At 42.0% G+C, this 17,649-nt stretch overlaps 1 protein-coding gene and 2 long non-coding RNA genes across 3 annotated transcripts; 1 reads left to right on the forward strand and 2 right to left on the reverse strand.

Annotated features, from left to right (window-relative positions):
* Positions 1-302: 302 nt before the first annotated feature.
* On the reverse strand, positions 303-1,557 carry LOC127361324 (uncharacterized). The gene is made up of 3 exons (XR_007884195.1): positions 1,489-1,557; positions 1,233-1,368; positions 303-795 (listed from the first exon to the last, which is right to left on the reverse strand). It is a non-coding gene; the product is annotated as an uncharacterized LOC127361324 (long non-coding RNA).
* Positions 1,558-3,864: 2,307 nt separating this feature from the next.
* On the forward strand, positions 3,865-4,782 carry LOC127361323 (uncharacterized). The gene is made up of 2 exons (XR_007884194.1): positions 3,865-4,379; positions 4,415-4,782. It is a non-coding gene; the product is annotated as an uncharacterized LOC127361323 (long non-coding RNA).
* Positions 4,783-6,765: 1,983 nt separating this feature from the next.
* On the reverse strand, positions 6,766-13,266 carry hmgb2b (high mobility group box 2b). Its single transcript, XM_051395851.1, has 5 exons — positions 13,115-13,266; positions 11,453-11,611; positions 8,474-8,625; positions 8,129-8,303; positions 6,766-7,341 (listed from the first exon to the last, which is right to left on the reverse strand). The coding sequence occupies exons 2-5, from the start codon at positions 11,600-11,602 to the stop codon at positions 7,216-7,218; spliced, it is 603 nt and encodes a 200-aa protein (XP_051251811.1). The 5' UTR covers positions 11,603-11,611; positions 13,115-13,266; the 3' UTR covers positions 6,766-7,215.
* Between the last annotated feature and the right edge of the window lie 4,383 nt (positions 13,267-17,649).

Consider the following 17,649-nt stretch of genomic DNA (forward strand, 5'->3'; position numbering starts at 1 on the left):
CCCCCCGTTACTGCGAGGAGCCCCGACTGGGACGGCTGATATTAATTAATATATAATTAATAATTAATATTAATTAATATCTCAGTGTGGTGTCTTGTGTTCCCACAGTATTTCACGGCAGCGAGACAAAGCTTACAAACAGCATTATCTTTATCCAACTCGTTGTTCTTACGATCTTTTTAACTTGGAAGCCAAAGTGCTTCCAAACGTCGGCTTTAAACTGCGGAGGCGTTGTTCTTTTGATCCTCAGCCACTCTCTCTAATACAGAAACACATGTACAATACAATACCATCTACCGGAGTGGAGGTACGGAGGTCGTACTGTATTCACAACGCGTCTAAACATCAATCATTATTCTGAAAAAACAAAATCGATCTTTGGAGTTGAAAAATCGATATTGTATCGGGCGGGAAAGTATCGCGATATATTGCCGTATCGATATTTTTATCCACTCCTAGTCAACATGTATTGAACAGATATTGGATGAAGTGAAAAAGAAAACATATTTAGGTAGATGATGTTGTTCTTTTATGGGTTTTTGTTCCTCAGAGAAAAACTGCTCACACATTATGTGTGGATGTACGTGCCCTCATTACACTGGAGGTCTGTCAGCACTGTCCCTCGAACATCGTACCTGTGTGTGATACGTCCTACCTGTGTGCGATACGTCCTACCTGTGTGCGATACGTCCTACCTGTGTGCGATACGTCCTACCTGTGTGCGATACGTCGTACCTGTGTGCGATACGTCGTACCTGTGTGCGATACGTCCTACCTGTGTGCGATACGTCCTACCTGTGTGCGATACACCGTACCTGTGTGTGATACGTCCTACCTGTGTGTGATACGTCCTACCTGTGTGATACATCGTACCTGTGTGTGATACGTCCTACCTGTGTGTGATACGTCCTACCTGTGTGTGATACAACGTACCTGTGTGTGATACAATGTACCTGTGTGTGATACGTCCTACCTGTGTGTGATACGTCGTACCTGTGTGTGATACAATGTACCTGTGTGTGATACGTCCTACCTGTGTGTGATACGTCGTACCTGTGTGTGATACACCGTACCTGTGTGTGATACAATGTACCTGTGTGTGATACAAGTACCTGTGTGTGATACGTCCTACCTGTGTGTGATACGACCTACCTGTGTGCGATACGTCCTACCTGTGTGAGATACGTCCTACCTGTGTGCGATACGTCGTACCTGTGTGCGATACGTCGTACCTGTGTGCGATACGTCCTACCTGTGTGCGATACGTCCTACCTGTGTGCGATACGTCCTACCTGTGTGTGATACGTCCTACCTGTGTGTGATACGTCGTACCTGTGTGTGATACAATGTACCTGTGTGTGATACGTCCTACCTGTGTGTGATACGTCGTACCTGTGTGTGATACACCGTACCTGTGTGTGATACGTCGTACCTGTGTGTGATACAATGTACCTGTGTGTGATACGTCGTACCTGTGTGTGATACAACGTACCTGTGTGTGATACAATGTACCTGTGTGTGATACGTCGTACCTGTGTGTGATACAATGTACCTGTGTGAGATACGTCCTACCTGTGTGTGATACAACGTACCTGTGTGAGATCGTCCTACCTGTGTGTGATACAACGTACCTGTGTGCGATACATCCTGTGTGCGATACGTCGTACCTGTGTGCGATACGTCGTACCTGTGTGCGATACGTCCTACCTGTGTGTAATACAATGTACCTGTGTGCGATACGCCCTACCTGTGTGTACAATGTACCTGTGTGTGATACACCGTACCTGTGTGTGATACGTCCTACCTGTGTGTGATACGTCCTACCTGTGTGTGATACAATGTACCTGTGTGTGATACGTCGTACCTGTGTGTGATACGTCCTACCTGTGTGTGATACAACGTACCTGTGTGTGATACGTCGTACCTGTGTGTGATACACCGTACCTGTGTGTGATACGTCGTACCTGTGTGTGATACAATGTACCTGTGTGTCATACAATGTACCTGTGTGTGATACAATGTACCTGTGTGTGATACAATGTACCTGTGTGTGATACAATGTACCTGTGTGTGATACGTCGTACCTGTGTGTGATACAATGTACCTGTGTGTGATACGTCGTACCTGTGTGTGATACAACGTACCTGTGTGAGATACGTCCTACCTGTGTGTGATACAACGTACCTGTGTGAGATACGTCCTACCTGTGTGTGATACAACGTACCTGTGTGTGATACATCGCGTGGTTTAACCCTTTAGCTCTCTGTGACGGTCCCCTGAGTGGCTCTAATGTTTCCTCTTCCTTTTAAGGCAGCAGGTACTTGTGGGTTGGACCAATCGGCATAGCCGGAAGCACCTGGTCCCGGTGTTTCCCAGCTATAAAAGCCCCGCCTCTCTGGCTGACGGGGGCTCTCTTTCTATCTTATTATCATTGCTGGTATTCAGAGTAGTTGTGTTTTAACATCCAACATTTACTTTTCATTATACATCACACTCATGCATACACACACTTTCACCACTGATGTTACTGACAAACACACCTCATCTTCTATTTAGTTCTTTTTCAGGTTGCATTTAGGTTGTTATGTTTAAATAAATTACTTATAATTTGTCCTTTCAACTGCGTCTCCTCGTTTTTGTCGAGGCTTCAGAGCCAGGTCGTGACACTCCCGAACCGATAACTGTTCCTGTGATACACTGATACACTATTTCTTTTCTTCAGCCACAACAAAACTGGCTTTCACAGCAGCCTCCTGTTATATTATGTTAATGTTATATTATTATATTAATGTTATACTATTATATTATTATGTTGTTATATTGTTAGTTATATTATTATATTGTTATACTATTATATTGTTATGTTAGTTATATTATTGTATTGTTATATTATGTTAATGTGGTATTATTATGGTAATGTTTTGTTATTATATTGTTATATAATGTTGTGATATTATACTGTTAATGTTATATTATTATCTTTAATTAAGGTGAGCTCCACAAACCAGGCGAACCGCTTTATCTCCAATGCTAGTAAACAAGTACAGTATACACACACATATATACACACACTGTTAACACAGCAGGAACCTGAGCTGAGCCTGTTGCACTGACTGTTTCCAACAGTTTGACCTTTATAACCTTAATGAACGCACTATAAAGACACAGTGTAGATTTACTGCCATCTAGTGGTCAACTTCCTCCTATCACTGCAGTAACGCTCACAACCAGTCATATTGGGATTATTCTCTCTGTTTTATTATTATTATCATTATGTGAGCTTTGTTGGGTGTTTTCTTACTGCCAACAGAACTAATGCTGTTTGTGATATAGTAATATTATTATTGACTGTACAACTTCCCACTCTATAGACAGCTTATTGCAGCAGTTTAGGTTCAGTTATAGGTTTACAGTTACAGACAGAGTTAATCTGAAGGTATTTCTGCAGCGTACTGACTGTAGTTAAAGTTAAAGATAGAGTAGAAACTGTAGTTAAAGTTCAGATAAAGTAGAAACTGTAGTTAAAGTTCAGATAAAGTAGAAACTGTAGTTAAAGTTCAGATAAAGTAGAAACTGTAGTTAAAGTTCAGATAAAGTAGAAACTATCTCCTCAGCCATCAGGCTGATTCCAGTACAATTCATATTCCTCAACATTATTTGTTCAGTTTTCTTTGTGACAATGAAATGAAAAGAGACACAAAAACACATCTGAAGATCCGTACCACGCCGGTTCTCCACCGACAGTGGGGCCCTGAGCATGAGGACCTGAAGGAGGACAGTCAGTGGGCAGTGAAGGACAACAGACAGTGTGTGTGTTTTTCCCTCAGTTGGTTGTTTTATTATAAAAGTTGAAGTTTCTACTGACAGTGAACGAGGAACAGAACAAACTCCAATAAACCTTCAGTAAGAAAATAAAAAACAACATGATGATGAAGAAGAAGAAGAAGAGCAGTAGGAGGGGGCGCGGGTCTCCATGGTAACACACAGGGGGAGGGGAGGGAGGGTGCAGGGTAACCATGGTAACAGTGAGGTGAAGAGGGAGGGGGGTTACTTTACTGTCCTCTGGTGTCGGACAGTTTAACATCTGATGACCTCCAACACACACACACACACACACAGTAACACAAACATACACACACACACACAGTAACACACACACACTCTGTGGTTTGGTGTGTGTGTTTCAGAGCAACCTGTCTCTCTCTCTCTCTGTCTGTCAGGTTCAGAGGTGAAGATCAATCCCACGATGCCTCAGTGTTTGAGGTGTTGTCTGCAGCTGCACATTACACTGACTGCTGTTACACAGGAGCTCACATTCACTCTGGAAGCTGTCCCATAATGCACTGCCTCCAATCAGGGGGTCAGAGGTGGACCGCGAGGTGGACTGCGGGTGGACCGCGAGGTGGACTGCGAGGTGGACTGCTGGATCCCTATTTCTGTTGCTAGTTCACCACAACATTCACTTGGAGAAGATTTGAGGAGAAACATCAACAGTGTCGATTTTAAACACTTAAGAGTTTTATTAAAGTGATGGTGGACTGAGACCCCGACCCTGGTTAGTGAGTCCTGAGGGGATTCTCTCCAACCAGCAGCCCCCTCACAGACACTGCAGCAACATCTCTACCTGCTCTATTTATTCACAGCAACTCTGTGAGATCAATACAGTCACACTGAGGACTGTTGGGATCAATACAGTCACACTGAGGACTGTTGGGATCAATACAGTCACACTGAGGACTGTTGGGATCAATACAGACACACTGAGGACTGTTGGGATCAATACAGTCACACTGAGGACTGTTGGGATCAATACAGCCACACTGAGGACTGTTGGGATCAATACAGGATCAAACAACACACTGAGGACTGTTGGGATCAATACAGTCACACTGAGGACTGTTGGGATCAATACAGACACACTGAGGACTTGGATCAATACAGGATCAATACAGACACACTGAGGACTGTTGGGATCAATACAGCCACACTGAGGACTGTTGGGATCAATACAGCCACACTGAGGACTGTTGGGATCAATACAGCCACACTGAGGACTGTTGGGATCAATACAGTCACACTGAGGACTGTTGGGATCAATACAGTCACACAACGAGGACTGTTGGGATCAATACAGTCACACTGAGGACTGTTGGGATCAATACAGCACACTGAGGACTGTTGGGATCAATACAAATAACACGGACTGTTGGGATCAATACAGACACACTGAGGACTGTTGGGATCAATACAGGATCAATACAACACACTGAGGACTGTTGGGATCAATACAGTCACACTGAGGACTGTTGGGATCAATACAGACACACTGGAGGACTGTTGGGATCAATACGAGGATATACAGACACACTGAGGACTGTTGGGATCAATACAGCCACTGAGGACTGTTGGGATCAATACAGCCACACTGAGGACTGTTGGGATCAATACAGCCACACTGAGGACTGTTGGGATCAATACAGCCACACTGAGGACTGTTGGGATCAATACAGGATCAATACAGCCACACTGAGGACTGTTGGGATCAATACAGTCACACTGAGGACTGTTGGGATCAATACAGACACACTGAGGACTGTTGGGATCAATACAGACACACTGAGGACTGTTGGGATCAATACAGCCACACTGAGGACTGTTGGGATCAATACAGCACACTGAGGACTGTTACAAACAGGATCAATACAGACACACTGAGGACTGTTGGGATCAATACAGTCACACTGAGGACTGTTGGGATCAATACAGACACACTGAGGACTGTTGGGATCAATACAGGATCAATACAGACACACTGAGGACTGTTGGGATCAATACAGCCACACTGAGGACTGTTGGGATCAATACAGACACACTGAGGACTGTTGGGATCAATACAGCCACACTGAGGACTGTTGGGATCAATACAGCCACACTGAGGACTGTTGGGATCAATACAGCCACACTGAGGACTGTTGGGATCAATACAGTCACGCTGAGGACTGTTGGGATCAATACAGTCACACTGAGGACTGTTGGGATCAATCAGCACACTGAGGACTGTTGGGATCAAACAGCCACACTGAGGACTGTTGGGTAAACACACTGAGGACTGTTGGGATCAATACGCCACACTGAGGACTGTTGGGATCAATACATCAATACGCCACACTGAGGACTTTACAACAGATCAACAGCCACACTGAGGACTGTTGGGATCAATACAGACTCACTGAGGACTGTTGGGATCAATACAGTACAGTCAGTGTGTATAGTAATACAGTCAGTCACTGTGTCACTGTATATACAGTAACACAGTGAGTCAGTATAGTAATACTATATACAGTCAGTGTGTATAGTAATAGTGACTGACTGTCACTGTGTCACTGTATATATACAGTCAGTATATATAGTACACACTGACTGTTACTGTATTACTGTATATACAGTAATACAGTAACAGTCAGTGAGTCAGTCGGTGTATATAGTAATACAGTGACTGACTGTGTACTATATATACTGACTGACTGTATATACTGACTGTTACTGTATATACAGTCAGTCAGTATATACAGTGATACAGTAATACTATACAGTCAGATGTACAGTAATACAGTGACTGACTGTGTACTATATATACACACTGACTGTATATACTGACTGTTACTGTATATACAGTCAGTATATACAGTATACTCACTGACTGACTGTATATATACAGTGATACAGTAACAGTCAGTGAGTCAGTCGGTGTGGTTTCATTACTGATTAATGATGTGTGATATCGAGGTTGACCTCTGACCTCTGACATTAACTGGATCCCACAGCTGTCTGACAGGAAGTAAACGGGACCAAAACCTCCCCACATGCCGTACTTCTTATCGCCGTGGCAACAGCTGTGGTTACTTCCTGTTTCCTGTGAGGTTTAAACGGCTTGAACCGACCGTTACCATGGTGACCCCCTCACCTGTCCCTCCTCTTCTTCTCTCCCTCAACCAGCTGCAGCAGGAAGTGTCAGAGGAGACCCTAACCCACCAACGAGCACTACGCGACCCCTGACCTCACACACTGAAGCCCCGCCCCCTCCCAGCTCCTGTCCAATCAGCTGTCACTCACCTGCACTCTACCTGTCTGACCTCTGAAACACACACACCTACCTGTCTCTCTCTCTAACACACATTCAGTCTCTCTCTCTCATCCAGCTGCAGCTCTTCCTCTCTACTCGTCATCGTCGTCGTCGTCATCTTCATCCTCTCCTTCGTCATCCTCCTCTTCCTCTCCTCCCTGAGCTGAAGAGCCGGGGTTCCTGGCGTACGTGCCGCCGCCGCGGTACGCCACCATGTCCTGTGAGACAGACAGGAAACAGTTTATTACACAGCTGGAGGGGGCGGAGCTCTCAGTGACATCATCATCATCATCATCATCAGCTGGATTATAACATCTGTAGTTTATCATTCACTCTTATTTCACTAAATACAACAGATCGTTAGAATTATTGATTGATCACCCAGCTCTATCTCTCTTCTTCTGTCTTCTCTCTTCTTTTCTCTCTGTCTGTCTGTCTGTCTGTCTCTCTCTCTGTGTGTCTGTCTCACTCTCTCTCTCTGTCTGTCTGTTTGTCTCTCTCTCTGTCTGTCTGTCTCTCTCTCTCTCTCCCTCTGTCTGTCTCTCTCTCTCTCTTCTGTCTGTTTTGTCTCACTTTCTTCTCTCTGTGTCTGTCTCACTCTCTCTGTCTGTCTGTTCTCACTCTCTCTTTTCTCTCTCTCTCTCTTCTGTCTGTCTTCTCTCTGTCTGTCTGTTTCTTCTGTTTTTCTCTGTCTGTCTCTCTCTCTCTCTGTCTGTCTGTTTCACCCTCTCTCTCTGTCTGTCTCTCCCTCTCTTTCTGTTTGTCTCACTCTCTCTGTTTTTTTTTTTCTGTCTGTCTCACTCTCTTCTGTCTGTCTCCTCTCTCTCTCTGTTTGTCTGTTTCACTCTCTCTCTCTTTCTGTCTGTCTCTGTCTCACTCTTCTCTCTCTCTCTCTGTCTGTCTGTCTACTCTCTCTCTCTCTGTCTGTCTGTCTCTCTCTCTCTCTGTGTCTGTCTCTCTCTCTCTCTCTCTCTGTCTGTCTCTCTCTGTGTCTGTCTGTCTTACCCGGTCGTATTTCTCTCGTAGTTTCTGGGCCTTCTCCTCGTAGGGCAGTTTCTCAGACTGGGACAGTTTGCTCCACATCTCTCCCAGTTTCTTGGCACAGTCTCCTATAGACAGACCAGGATACTGCTGCTTCACACTGGGACGGTACTCACTGCAGAACACAAAGAACGCAGACCTGCAGACACACAGACAGACACTCTGGTTAATCAGTGTCTTTACATTGAAGTGAAGGACTCAGAGGGGACAGACCTCCTCTAAGAGCCTCATGAACCTGTGATACTGGTTGTAGAGCAGCAGGATCGCAGTCCGCTCTGGGTCAACCTGGAGCTGTGTGTGGGGACTTACGGGGGTCTCTTGGGGGCGTTGGGATCTTTCCTCTTGCGGCCCCTCTTTCCGAAGCCCTTGGGGGGGACGTAGTCGCTCATCTCCCTGTTGTAACGCACCTTGTCGGCCTTCGCCATGTCCTCGAAGCACTTCTTATCGCTGGCAGACAGAGCCTGAAAGCACAGACACATGAGCTTCAGAAGGAGTCCGGTGGAGAGCGGCTCAGTGTGCAAAGAGTCCTGTGACCTGTGAACAGACTTATTCTGCTCACTGCCTGTTACCTTCTTATGAGGAGAATCCAGCTGAATGAGGCTGTGTGACCCTCAGTGGTTACGCACCAATCACAGTCCTCTGAGGAGCTACTGCCAGCTACAGCTCTGTGTGTGTGTGTGTGTGTGTGTGTGTGTGTGCTGCTGCTAGCATCAGCTCTATCACAGCTGGAGGAGCTACAAGCTTTAATATCTCAGTATTAGCAGCTACTGAGCTGTTAGCTTAGCATCAATAAACAGAACGAATGGGGCAGTCTGGCTCTTAATATTTAATGAATTTTGACTAAAAATAATGAAAATGATGTTGAAGTGAAATGTTTGGAGACACGGTTCCTTCCATCTGGAGGAGAGGACTGATAGAGCAGAGAACCTCAGAGAGCTCCAGTTCTTCATTATAATGCTGTTTTAATGTGTGAAGCACTTTGTGTTACACTGTGCTTGTATGAGAAGAGCTACACAAATAAAGTCTGCACTACGTACGCAGATAGACAGGTTGCTGCTGCAGTGGTCTGTGAGGGATCTGGCTGGGTGGAGAGAGCCGGCTCAGTAAAAGATCCATCCACAGGTTGGTTATCTCCATCCAGTGAGATGTTGCTCTGCTGTCTGGGTGAGGAACCAGGTCTTAGAGCAGGTTTGAACTCTCCTGGTGCTGAAGGTGATGATCAGATCTTTATGGTCTATACGGGGACGTTGGCGCCCTCTGCTGACTCACAGATACACTGCATGATGTCAGTGTTTATACTGAATTCTTATTGATTACATATTACAGCAGCTTTTTATTAATAATAATAATAATAATAATGATGATGAAGAACCCCCTCAGTGTGGTTGGAGGACCCTGAGCCCGGCAGACTGGAACCAGTGTAGTCCACTTTATGACATTCACATGGTTTCTGTCTCTAACAGGTTCTGTAGAGTTCTGGTTCTGAACCGGTCTCACACTTTTATAGAATTCAAACCAGACAAATGGGTCCTTTAAAGAAGGCCAGTAAACACACACACAGTGTATTTAAATATATTAAATTATAAATAACGCAACAGTTTAAGTTAAATCATTTAAAAAGTCCAATCAGACTGTTTCCATTAAAAAGACGACTGTGGAAACTTTGTCAAAATAAAGGTCAGACATAAAATAACTAGTTATATTTTATACTATATTAGTGTTTTAAATGATTATTTCTGAAAACACATGACGGTAAGATTGTACTGTCATTCTACTGTTTATGAGGATCTATTAGTGATGATTTATGTTTATTTATTGATAATATCAATAACCAGGACTGTCTTTTGAAGGCTGATTTTAAATGTTCTGAATTAACAGGATGGACGGTGAATCTTTCTGTCTCTATAGTCTGTGTGCTGCTTTATGTTTCACTATAATATATATAATATTTATATATAACAACAATGTGCAATACCACATTCACTGTGCAATCTATTGCCCATGTGCAACTGCTGCTGCTACTATTTGTGTTATCTGTTGTTGTGGATTCTTACTGTTTTTTCTCTTGTACAGTGTTTTTATTTATTATTTTCCTGCTCTTAGTGTTTTTATACTGTTTTTCTCTCTATCCACTTTGCTGCTGTAACACTGGAATTTCCCCATTGTGGGACAAATAAAGGAATATCTTATCTTACTAAGTGAATGTTACTGAAGGTGAATCTCAGCACAAAGTCTGCTTGTCTTAAATAAACCAGAGTAAATATAGTTAGTGGAGCAGCAGCAGTGACGTAAAGTTTAAACTCAATAAGATCTAAACTGTCAATAAATCATATTCCTGATATCACAATAATGGAATTATTAGATATTATTAAGATGATCAATCAGTTGATTGCAAAAGCTTCTCTGTTCTATAAAGTATGTGTGTGAGGTTTTTCTAATCAATCAATCAATCAATCAATATTAAAGAGTCAGAACTGTTGTTGATGTTAACATAATAGTCAGTTAGATTTGGTTAGAATTATGAAATATTAAACCATCTTTACTCAGAATGTATAAACTACAGCTTAACTACCGGATTGCTGTATCATCCCTAAATTACAGGATAGGGATGTTTTATATTTATATCACAATGACAATCAGCAGTATCATTCATATATATATATATATATATATATATATATATATATATATATATATATATATATATATATATATATATATATCATACTCTCAAACACAGAGACCTGACCAGTTTCTCTATGATTAATAATCAGTGTATTAACCTGTAATAACTGATCAATAACGACTACAAATGCTTCTCAATGTGTTACTGAACAACTCAAACTGCTGCATTACCATAATGACACACAGTAGTTAATAAACATTAAATATGTTCTTATATCTGCTATCAACCATGTTTATATATTGATTACAGATCAATATGTAGGTTATAGTAAAGTCTTCATAATGTGCACATACCTTTTTTGTTATTGAGTATCAACAGTTATATTAATGTTAATGAATAAATCTGTCATTAAAGGTGCTATATGAAATCAATATAATTGATTGGTTCCCTGTACAATACAGCTGCAGTGTATGTTATTGATCCTTACACTTTATTTCAGTTGTATTAATGTTTGTCACCTTGTTGCTGTTCCTTATACACAATACAATATCAAATACAGTGAATGTGCTGTATCAGGAAACCTCTCCAGTTATTATGTTTACAGTCAGCTGTCTCTGGACTGTCTGTCAGTCACTGTCTGTCTGTCTGTCTGTGTGTCTCACCTTCCACCTCTCGGAGCATTTCTTGGAGAACTCGGCGAAGTTGACCGACTGCTCTGGGTTCTTCTTCCGGTGTTCCTCTCTACACGTCTGGACGAAGAAGGCGTACGCCGACGTCTTCCCCTTCGGCTTGTTGACGTCTTTACGCATCATACTGGCGGCCTGGCAGACAGACAGGAGGTAGAGGAAGACAGGTACAGACAAAGAACAAGGGAGCGGTGTTTAATACAAATATCATCTGTTAATGAATTCATTACTTTAATAACATAATTAATTTATATAATTAATGTCTGTATTCCCATTTCATTGTTTATTCTTTCATCAGTTCAATCAAGTTACAGTCTGTATGATCAATATATTGATCTCTTATTCCCCAAATGCTCACTGATGATCATTATAAGTTATTTTAAACATTAACCCTTTCATTTAGGTGGACGTCTTCAAATCCAGCCCATAAATACAGTTTTAATAATCACATACAACAAAGAACAGCAGTGTACAGTAAATGATGATTGGCTCATTGGTAATCAATAAGTTAGGTAATTGCTGTAGTTTAATATTGCACTTGAACTTGAAACCAGCCACCAAAATGGAGATATTAAATAAATAAAAATAATAAATCAGGGGAAAATGGATAAGTGTTAAATCTTTATTTGGTTAAAAACAAACATTTCCAAAGTAAATGAAAATAAAAGCTTTAAACACATTTGTGTGAAATGACCCTTTAACCTATAAATCTCATTTTGTTCTAATAATCTAAATGTAACCTTATAAAATATGTTTTATTAATAATAAGCTGTATCGCTCCCTCTGTGTGTCATTAGTGGATTATATATTATATATTATAAAATAACGGTCCATCAGCAGTCTAACTGAGGCTCATTGTGAATAACAAAGAGAACAAAGTGGGATCCATTTTCTCTGCCGGAGAGCAGCAGGCCCACCGACCCGCTCTGGACCCCGCTGCTGTCGGTCCCTGTGCCGGGACCTCCCGCCGCAGCCCGGGTCCTCCGCTCCGCCTGTGGCTGGATGACTGGAGGTCTATGAGCCGTAGAGATGAACGGAACTCGGAGCTAGCCGCGTCTTCAATGGAGACCTACGGACTGCTGCAGTTAGCCTAGCTGTGCTAACAGGCTAGCTCCGACAGAACAATGGGCCACCATTTGCTTCCCGCCCTCTGCAGAGCTAGCCGCCCCATCCCCCTCCGCTAGCGGCCGGCTACCCGACCGGCCGGCGCACAGAAACAACCACACACATTTTATACATCACAACAGGACACTTTACTCCATTTCTGCCAACATGGCGCCGTTTTTATTCCAAACGGTCGCGTTTGCAATGGAAATACATCGTCAGTGCGGCAGCTACGCATTTTCAACGAAGGGCTCCGGCTATGCACCGGAGAGGTCAGCGTTGTATGGATGGGACGTGGCTATTTCCTGACATTCATGCTCCATAATGGGCGTTTCGTGTTTACAACAACGTCTTCATCACTCATACACAGACACAAATACATCTATATATAATATATATAACATATATAATCTATATATATATAAACTGCCACATCGGGGCCGTTTCTGCGGCCATTTTATTAATGTTCCAGCCTTTATTACAGGACTGTGTAAATCAGAGGCCGACGGGAGGAGGATGAACGCGGGTACTCACTGTCAGGAGGGCCGGCTACAGACTGGAGCAGACTTTGGGTTCTCGGTTCTTGTTGTTGTTTGGTGGCTGAAGCAGCGACTGGAGACGTTGCTTCACTTTCAAACTGGGTCGAGCTGGAGCCCGGTACCGCCCCCCGGTACCGCCCCCCGGTACCGCCCCCGGTTGGTCATTCCTATTCAGAGGGCGGGAACACGGCGGGCCAACCTGGGCGGAGCTCGTCGGAATACTCGCCCCTGATTGGCTCACGGCTCCGCATGTCAGAGCTCGTTGCCGTGCGGCCCCGCCTGCCCAGCAACGCCAGCAGGGCGGGAATTCTACACTCACAACATGGGTGGAGCTAGTTTGTATCCCTGCGTCTGATTGGTCAGAGCCGCTGTCCGTCAAACCAACCGGCCAATCGGTGGAGGATGTGGGGGAGGGGCGACAGACAGCAGCAAAGCGACGGATGAAAATGGAGATTGTAGAATAATTTGTTGTTTTTATGACTATAGTGATATTAAACTGTATTAATATTATTATCAATAATAATAATAATTTATTAATACAGTTTATTAATACAGTTTAATATCACTATAGTGTTATTAAACTGTATTAATATTATTATTATTATTATTTATAATAATGCAGTTTAATATGACTGTAGTGATATTAAACTGTATTATTATTATTGATAATAATGCAACGGATTTATATAAACAGAGAAAGCTAACAAAAATGTGATTTTATTCCCAGAATACTGTACAGCTGACAGATAGACAGACAGACAGACAGACAGACAGACAGATAGATAGACAGAAGAAAAAAAATCAGACAGACAGACAGACAGATAGATAGATAGACAGACAGACAGACAGACAGACAGACAGACAGACAGATAGATAGAAAACACTGTCCAGAGAATCAGACTGTTTTGAGTCCAGTTTGTACAATAAGAAGAATAATTGAGAATAAATGTGATATTGTAAATGGTTAAAGGTTGTTTATTGTTATTTCCACATACAGAGTACACAGGACCAAAATGTTAATTAATGGTCCAATGGTGCTGTAAATATATAAATAAATAATAATATAATAATACAAATAACAATCACAGGCATTCATACACACAAACATTAAAAGCTGCACTGGAGTGACTTTCTGAGAAACAGTGAAAACTATATAAATAAATGTATATAAAATATAAAATGAATGATAATTATGCTGTACAGATGAATTAGTGAGGGCAATAATATGTTATCCTCTTTATTTCTTATGATTTTTCTTTTTTGAAATTTTCTGATTTTTTTTCTCATACTTTTTTATCCTTTCTGAAATTTTCTGAATTTCTTTAATATTTTCTGATTTTTTAAATATATTTCCTGATCATTTCTGATATTTTCTGAGTTTTTTTTACGTGTCCTGATATTTTCTGTTACTTTCTGATATTTTTTGAAATTCTCTGAAATGTTCTTTATACTGGTAATTTGTGATATTTTCTGTTTTTTAAATGTTTTTAATATTTTTGATGTTTTCTGGTATTTTTGTTATATTTTCTGATCTGAAGTTATAATGACTTTCAGTCTTCAGTGCTGATAGAAAGAACATTAGTATTATTTTAAAGTGAATTAGTGATGAGTCTCTCTCACAAACTGCACATCCACAGTAAGTTTACAATACAAACATAGAAATATAGCAAAAATATAATATTACAACAATTAACACACATTTAACTGACCTCTGTCTCACTAGAACAAGTTACCTTCAATAATTAATGAATTATTTGACTTTCTGCTGAAAATCATTTATTATTATTAACTTTATAATATTCCTGTTTTATAAGCTTCAGTAATCAGAGGATGTCCAATAATATTATCTTCACTATATTATAATATAACAACCACAGACTTTATAATAAATAGGTTAACACAGGTTTAAAGAACTCGTCCTGCTTTGAGCCTCTGCGGACACCGTAGTTGAACATGAAGTAGTGTTTGAGGCTTTTAGCGGGAACAGGTCGGTTGTTTAGTCTGAACAACGACACGTTTCATATTGAATAAGTAATAAAGAGTAAGAGCAGCCGTCCGGACTGTGGACATGGAGCTCCTGCAGCGGGTCCTGGATCAGTTCACACCCAGCGGGGAAGCCGTGAGTTTCCGTTGGTAGCCTCCACAGCCGACACCGCTCTTGGAAATGTGTCAATTTAATAAAGTTTAGCTCCTGAGCGGCGACAGACACATTAAATAATAACAACAATTATTATTCTACAGTTAGTCATGTGTCCTGTTAACATCGGCTCGTATATGAGCAGCTGAATATTAAACACTGCGGAGTTATACGGATATTAAGCTGCGGTCACACAGTAGATAAACGCTGGGAACTCGTCGGTTAATAAGTGTACTTACGATAGTTTTTATTGATCTTTGTGTTGTTCAATAGTTGTCTGCTGCATTCGGCTCATTGATTATAACTAACCAGCTCTTTATTTTACTGTAGATCAGTCACATATCGATCCTGTAGCTGATTGTAGTTCTATGTTCGTCCTGCAGGAGGCGCTCTGGTTAAAGGACATTTTCACCTTCATCACTGAACACATACAACCTGTGCTCTCTGGCCCCGCCCCCCCGGCTGCTGACGACGTCATCACAGGTGAGTGAGCCAATCAGCTTCCTGCTGTGAGGAATTTAATGAATAAATAATAATAACTGCAGATATTCATTCACTACATTTAATAACTGACTCAACTGATATTTTAAATTAAAGCAGATAACAGCACATTCAGTATTAATAAAGTATTAATAAGTATCCGAATACAAGTTACCACAAATCAAAACAAAGCTTAACAACGACTTTATTAATTAAAGACGATGCAATACATCCAACATGTGACAATATAAGTTAATATAATAACCCATATGAACATAAAAACAACAGAATACAAAGGAGATTTACAGTTCATACAGAAAGTATTCAGTATTTCATTATGTTACAGCCTTATTCCAAAATGGATTCAGTTCATTGTCTTCCTCAAACTTCAACACACAATATCCCATAATGACAACTTCAGACGACGGGTTGTCTCGAGGCACAGATCTGGGGAAGGGTACAGAAACATTCCCAATTGTGTTGTGTTGTTTGAACTTATAATAAGCAGACGAGGCGTGATAGCTGCTCTTCACATGCTCCTAACTACTGTGGCATGCTGGGTAATGGAGTCCTTAACCTAATGTACTCATAACATCACACCAATGAGCACAGTGGCCTCCATCATCCGTAAATGGAAGAAGTTTGGAACCACCAGGACTCTTCCTAGAGCTGGCCGTCCCTCTAAACTGAGTGATCGGGGAGAAGGGCTTTAGTTAGGGGAGGTGACCAATAACCCGATGGTCACCCTGACAGAGCTCCAGGGTTCCTCTGTGGAGAGAGGAGAACCTTCCAGAAGGACGACCATCGCTGCAGCACTCCACCAATCAGGCCTGTATGGTAGAGCAGCCAGATGGAAGCCACTCCTTAGTAAAAGGCACATGGCAGCCCGTCTGGAGTTTGCACCTGAAAGACTCTCAGACCATGAGAAACAAAATTCTCTGGTCTGATGAGACAAAGATCGAACTCTTTGGCGTGAATGCCGAGCGTTATGTTTGGAGGACAGCAGGCACCGCGCATCACCTGGCCAATACCATCCCTACAGTGAAGCATGGTGGTGGCAGCATCATGCTGTGGGGATGTTTTTCAGCGGCAGGAACTGGGAGATGGTCATGATTGAGGGAAAGATGAATGCAGCAATGTACAGAGACATCCTGGAAGAAAACCTGCTCCAGAGCGCTCTTGACCTCAGACTGGGGCGACAGTTCATCTTTCAACAGGACAACGACCCTAAGCACACAGCCAAGATATCGAAGGAGTGGCTTCAGGACAACTCTGTGAATGTCCTAGAGTGGCCCAGCCAGAGCCCAGACTTGAACCCCATTGAACATCTCTGGAGGGATCTGAAAGTGGCTGTGCACCGACGCTCCCCATCCAACCTGATGGAGCTCGAGAGGTTCTGTAAAGAGGAATGGGCGAAACTAGCCAAAGATAGTTGATCCAAGCTTGTGGCTTCATATTCCAAAAGACTTGAGGCTGTAAATGCTGCCAAAGGTGCCACAACAAAGTATTGAGCTAAGGCTGTGAATACTTATGTACATATTATATTTTCATTCTTTATTTCTAATAAATTTGCAAACATTTAAAAAAACCTGTTGTCATTATGGGGTATTGTGTGTAGACTTTTGAGGAAGAAAATTAATTGAATCCATCTTGGAATAAGGCTGTAACATAATGAAATGTGGAAAAAGTGAAGCGCTGTGAATACTTTCTGTATGAACTGTAAAATCCTTGCAGGGATTCAGACACAGACAACAAGAGCGTCTCTCTGAGGCTGAACGGTGGGAACATTATCCGTCACAAACATATTACCTCCTCCATCTTGGGAGCTTGAGATTCTTAATACATCATTTATATTCCACCTGAATATGAACTATACTATTGGCTCGTGCTTACAGACACCTTACAACACTGCA

Source organism: Dicentrarchus labrax, unplaced genomic scaffold (genome assembly GCF_905237075.1).
Source record: "Dicentrarchus labrax unplaced genomic scaffold, dlabrax2021, whole genome shotgun sequence".
Taxonomy (NCBI): domain Eukaryota; kingdom Metazoa; phylum Chordata; class Actinopteri; family Moronidae; genus Dicentrarchus; species Dicentrarchus labrax.

Bases quoted from the DNA above. Each gene is read 5' to 3' on its own strand.
- hmgb2b (XM_051395851.1), bottom strand. From the start codon at position 11,602: ATGATGCGTAAAGACGTCAACAAGCCGAAGGGGAAGACGTCGGCGTAC. The intron at 8,304-8,473 runs GTAAGTCCCCAC...GTGTGTCTGCAG, and splicing joins AACGCCCCCAAGAGACCCCC to GTCTGCGTTCTTTGTGTTCT. The intron at 7,342-8,128 runs GTAAGACAGACA...TCTGTCTCACAG, and splicing joins TACGAGAGAAATACGACCGG to GACATGGTGGCGTACCGCGG.